This window comes from Panthera uncia, chromosome A2, assembly GCF_023721935.1.
Source record: "Panthera uncia isolate 11264 chromosome A2, Puncia_PCG_1.0, whole genome shotgun sequence".
Classification (NCBI taxonomy): Eukaryota; Metazoa; Chordata; class Mammalia; order Carnivora; family Felidae; genus Panthera; species Panthera uncia.
The window spans coordinates 16,921,383-16,927,059 of NC_064816.1; the positions used below are offsets into that span (position 1 = coordinate 16,921,383).

The 5,677-nt window shown below is 41.8% G+C and overlaps 1 protein-coding gene across 1 annotated transcript in view; it reads right to left on the reverse strand.

Annotated features, from left to right (window-relative positions):
- Positions 1 to 281: 281 nt before the first annotated feature.
- PRKAR2A (protein kinase cAMP-dependent type II regulatory subunit alpha) overlaps positions 282 to 5,677 on the reverse strand; it is a 111,621-nt gene continuing 106,225 nt past the window's right edge. The window contains exons 10-11 of the mRNA XM_049640378.1: positions 4,892 to 5,033; positions 282 to 4,192 (exon numbers count right to left, since the gene is read on the reverse strand). Coding sequence (XP_049496335.1) covers positions 4,059 to 4,192; positions 4,892 to 5,033 — 276 coding nt within the window. The 3' untranslated portion in view covers positions 282 to 4,058. The remainder of the gene's footprint in view (positions 4,193 to 4,891; positions 5,034 to 5,677) is intronic.

Below are 5,677 nucleotides of genomic sequence, written 5' to 3' on the forward strand. Positions count from 1 at the left end.
GCTCATCATACAGATCATGAGACCTGCCTGTCTCCATAATTGCATGAGTCAATTCCTTATAATAAATCTCTTTACACACACACACACACACACACACACACACACACACACACACAATCCTTATTGGTTCTTGTTGGAGAACCCTAATACATATTCCTAGGTCTCCTCTCTAATTTTCAAGAGCTCACATCCCAATCCCAACAATGTATCTGCCAGATGGGTACTATTATGGCCTGGAACCCTGAAATGAGAGGACAAACAACACAGGGCTGCACCAGAAAGTCAGACATGATTTGTCAGCCTTTATTAACCAAGAGCAAAGCCGAGCCCTAGAGTTTCCTTTTAAAAAAACCCAACCTTGTTTATGGCAAACAATGATTTAATTATATGTTCAATACTACAGAGCAAGAATTGATCACTTTCTAATCACTCATTCTTCTGAGATTAAAATGTAAGTGTAAAACAGTTAAAATAAGATTGTCCCCAATGATTTAAAAACAATTCCAATTGACAGACATTTCAAACACTATGTGTAGAACTCAGGACCAAAAAAAAGACCTTAAAACATTTTACCTTTGAGGTAGCACAATAATGCTGAATTAGATTTCTTTTATTACAATGAGCTTAAGAAAACAATGAGGAATCTACCTTTTGCTCAAGGTGGGCTAAATGGTTTTCTGCAAATCCCCCATGAGGTTAGTGACAGGTTTTTTTTTTTTTTTTTTTTTTTTTTTTTTTTACGTATAAAGATAGCCCTGCAGTGTGTAAAAGGAAACCCACAGGGAAAGGCTGCTTCCCATAAAATAGACATTAGAATCATTGAGGAACGTCAGCAGTCAAGACAGGAGGAACAAGAGGTAATTGTAGTGAAAAACCAAACAACTTGTATCTTGTCAAGAATGGTTTACAAGTACATGTCAAGAACAAAAATTTCAACATTAGCCCACTGAAAACAAAAATTAAAAGATGACGTTCATGGGTCTTTTCCCTTCTTCTCTGTGCAAAAATGTTTTCACTTTTTTGAAATGAGAGAAGATTGTTTCTACACTGCAACATGACATGGAAATTTTGTGTGCCCAGGGTGCTGCTGGGCACCAGCGGCACTTCTCACTGACTACCATTGTGAGCAGAGAATCTGGGCAATAAGAGGATGAACATGACCCCTTCCTGGCTACAGAGCCATTTCTTGCCACTTTGCTGCTGAATTCACTCATTAAACTGCTCAAAGAAAAACTGCACTCTCACTTGAGAATCTATAGCACTTATATATAAAGACTATCAACTAAGAGGATAGCCCACTTCAACCCTTTCTTCAGAGAATACAGCCAAAAGAAGACAGTGGGTGTGATAAACTGGGGCCAGAAGGAAGGATAATACTGTAGGTTGGACCTCAAGGCTCTCAGGAATATTCTTTACCATTCCAAACAATAGCTAAAATCCAGGAAAGAGGGCATGAAGCTCTAACCCATGGAAGAGAACAATGTAAAACAATTAACACAGGGATCTCTTCCTAATATGCTCCTCCCCTTGAGGCTCACCCAACAGTTCAGGGCTTGCCTGACATAATGTGGACACTAGAGCCCTCAGCTGAGCTTGGTCTGCCACCTTTGAATCTCCATGCTGCAAAGAGAACTGGGACACTGTCAGACTCCTGGCACCTTGGTAATGGTTGTATCCTGTTTCACTCACCCTGGTCCTTTTAAGGTCTTCCTCAAGCCAAACCCCCAAAGGGCCCTGTATGCAGTGACGGTTTGGACTCATGATCTATATATCAATCTGTAGTTAGAGCAGGAGGACTTAAGACTGATGGATTTTACGCTGTAAAACAGCAACCATCAGTGAGTTGGGGGTATCAAAGAGGCTTCTGTGAAGAGGAAGACTGAACTGGGATGTGCAAGGAGGCAGGCTGAAAAGGCCCATGCCTAGCAGCCTGCAGGAGTGACTCTGGCACTAAGCTCACAGCCAGCCCTAACTAAAGCTGGCATGGGGGGTACAAAGAGGGCATCTGCTCAGTATCTAAACAGTGTCCTCACATAGTTGGGGCCAGACCTCTGTGACGCTCCTAAAGCTCAATGTACCTGCCACTTTTGGAATAAACAGGGGTGATTCCTGTCTGCTAAAGTGCAAGATCTGCTTTCCTAACTTACTTGATAATAAAGCAACACCCTGGAGAAGAACAACCTTGGAAAATCGTGGGAAAAACCACATGGGCTTTCCCAGTGCTAGCTGCCTGTTTTGGGGTATTAGTTACAACCTCTCACGATTCTGAGACCTGCGATGCAGGCTACCTAGGGCAGTGTGAAAAGAGTCCTTCTGCTTTCACATCACAGAACGTAAGAAAAAGGGAGAATTGACCAAAGTTGTGGTAGGTCACCCTTCTGGAAATCTCTCCACCACACTGTCCATGGCAAAAGCAGAGAGCCTGGCTTATGTGGACAATGGAAGTGACATGTGGGCTCCATCACTATCTATAACAGGAATGACTCAAGCCCCAGCATGTGATCTCTTAGGGATCTATTGAGTTACACAAATTTAAAAAATAAATCATATTGGGAAGGGCCTCTTGATTTAATATAAACTTGGCTACAACATTCAAATTATCTCTATGCAGCCTTCACACTACTCTTAGGATCTCTTGTAGTTTCTTGATTCTAAGTCATTGTGAAGGAAAAAAAAATCCATTCTGAAATATATTTAATTAGGATAATTCATCAGCATTCTACCTGATAGAATTAAAAGGCTAAAAAAGTTTTAAAATAAGCTAAATTACTTTCCTCTGGGGTTAATAATTGGAACCCCAAATATCCCAACACCTTAATTAGAAAGGTTTTTACAGTAATTCTATGAAATTGTGAGTAATTCTGATTTTTAAAAACAAAGCGTTGATCTTCAGGATGAATGCCTGAGTCAGCTGACAAACGATACACGCGAATAGGTCTAATAAGAATTCCCTAAACACAGAAATAATTTTTTTTTTTATTTCAAAAAAAAAAATAGCTGCTTCTTCTTTAAAGAGTTTAAAATTGATAGTTCAACAGCAAAGCTATGTGATAACACCGGAGTAGAAGGAAAGGGCTCTCTTTGTAGTAGTACAACCTCTTGCTGGCACACCGCCATTAGCTGGTAGGGACAACTGGGAACAAGATGGCAGGAGTCGCCCAGGGAAGTATTTGGGTCAGATAAAGTGATGGCACGTCCAGACCCTGGCTCCTTAGAAATGCATAGTGATTCACTCATGCAAACTGCACAGAGATAAATAAAACAAAACAAAACCTACTAAAACAGAACAAAACACCCCAACCCAGAAAACCTTCCCTGGCTCTCTGCTACGTGAAGAATGTGCTGAACCCAAATTTTCTGCTCTAACACAGGTCCTCATGACCAATCGGTGTGCCCTGGCGCACTGACCTGCTGGGCCCTGGGCAGGGCCCTTTCCTAAACAGCACTGTGAGTTTGGAGACAGCTGTCACGGGTATAGCTGTCAGCAGACAGTACAATGCCACAGGACCACAGACCTCGGTCCTACCAGCTGCCATTTTCTACTGTAAAACCAAAGGCTACAATTGTGAACAAACGTGTGGACTTTCTCAAAGGACAAAGGAGAAGATCGAGGGCTACAACATTTCCTCCCTTGAGAAAGGTCGGGGGTGGGTGTCTACAGTTATACACAGGTTTGTGCAGACCTGTGGTGACTTCCAACAGCAACAGTAGCAGCCAGAGAGGAAAGGAAGATGATTACACTTTGGACTTTGTATCAGGCACTTAAATTGTTGGAGAGACATGCCGTTTTGAACGAAAGATGTGACAACTGGGTTGGAATAATCATTACAAGTGGTCTAATAATGGGCTTTCAGAAGCAAAGTGGAGGAGGTATGGGTCGAACCTCTGCCCATCTTTTAGTGCTGACTTTCAAGTTTTCTAAATGCCCACGGCCATAGCAATGGCAGTGGCGGTGGCAACAGCAGGAACAGTTCTGTTGTGTCTGTCTTCCATGTGTGTTCTGTGGCTGACCAGAAGGTTTTGGTGTCACACTGAGAAGGCTCTGTGGTGTGGCACACCTACTGCCCGGGATCGATCAAATCCATGCTGGAGCCAAACATCTTCACCAGTTGTTCCTCGTAGTGTGAGATGTTTCTCTTCATGATGTCCATACACGGCCCCAGAAGCCTCTCAAATGCTTGCACATCCATAACTGCATTGTTAAAAAGAGGTGCACGAGAGAATGAATTCTCTACATCATTAATTCAAAGTCATTTCCCACATGCAAACTTTTTCTTTTTAATTTAAAAAAAAATTAAAAAAAAATTTTTTTTTTTAACGTTTATTTATTTTTGAGACAGAGAGAGACAGAGCATGAACGGGGGAGGGGCAGAGAGAGGGAGACACAGAATCGGAAACAGGCTCCAGGCTCTGAGCCGTCAGCCCAGAGCCTGACGCGGGGCTCAAACTCACGGACCGCGAGATCGTGACCTGAGCCGAAGTCGGATGCTTAACCCACTGAGCCACCCAGGCGCCCCGCAAACTTTTTCTTAAGTATACCCATTCACGTTACAGGGGATAAGACTGTGGGATCCTGGGCACCTGGAAAAAGGAGGGATGTTTCTACGTGAGTACAGCCTGACTGTGTCATCTCGGTTTGTGACTTTGCAGAGCCTGGCAGCACCTTTCTCTTGATCCCTACAGAATCCTGGACACCTGCCTCCATTTCTGCTCTTTTCACAGGCTATACTGCTGTATTGCTAAAGGATATATACCCATTTCTAGTTGGTCCCACAAGCTGTTCATGCCTGGGTGTGTGAGAGAACTGGTGGAGTCAAGGCTTGCTGCTGGGAAAAAAATACTGCATGTTAGAAAAAAAAAGTATTATGCATAAAGAATTTATTTTTCTTACCTAAGCATTTGACGTCTCCCACTGCATAAGCTGAAGCAGCTCTGGGTTTGTTGGTGACCAGTGCAAGCTCTCCAAAGTACTGCCCCTTATGGCAACGGGCAATCTCGACCTCCTGGTTCCCACCATCCTTGTTTGCTTTAGTCTAGGGCAGGTGGAAAACATGACCTAGACTGATTCCAGAATCACAGCTGGACATGTCCAGTCACACACACTTGCAGTCCCGTCTCAGTACACTTAACACAATTATTTAGACATTCACTCTGCAGAGACCATGTAAACTGCATGGGCTAATTACTGCACCATGTAAACTGCATGGGCTAATTAGTCTCTGGTTTAATTAGAGGAGCTGGCTTTTACCTCGGGCTTCATCCAGTTCCTAACAACCTTTCAGAGGTAATGGATAAATATCAAGAGGTAAAGAGCAGACCATTTTCTTTGGAAGATTTTTATATATATATATAAAATTATATATATATATATATATAATATATAATATTAATATATACTACACGATTATATAACATCAGTATATTATATATTAACATAAATATATTTATTATGTATTTTTATTTATTATACATACATATATGTATATGAATGCTCTCTTTTTGGTAGATGCTGACTTCTGAGGCACAGGGGAAAAGACAGGTCATTTGCAAATTCCTTCTAAATGATGTCAATGTTTCTCTTAGGTAAAGTCACAATCCTAGGCTACTTCTTGATTTGAGATCATGTCTTTCTTGGCCAATACTTCACAGTGACAAATTTTCTTTTTTTTTTTTTTTT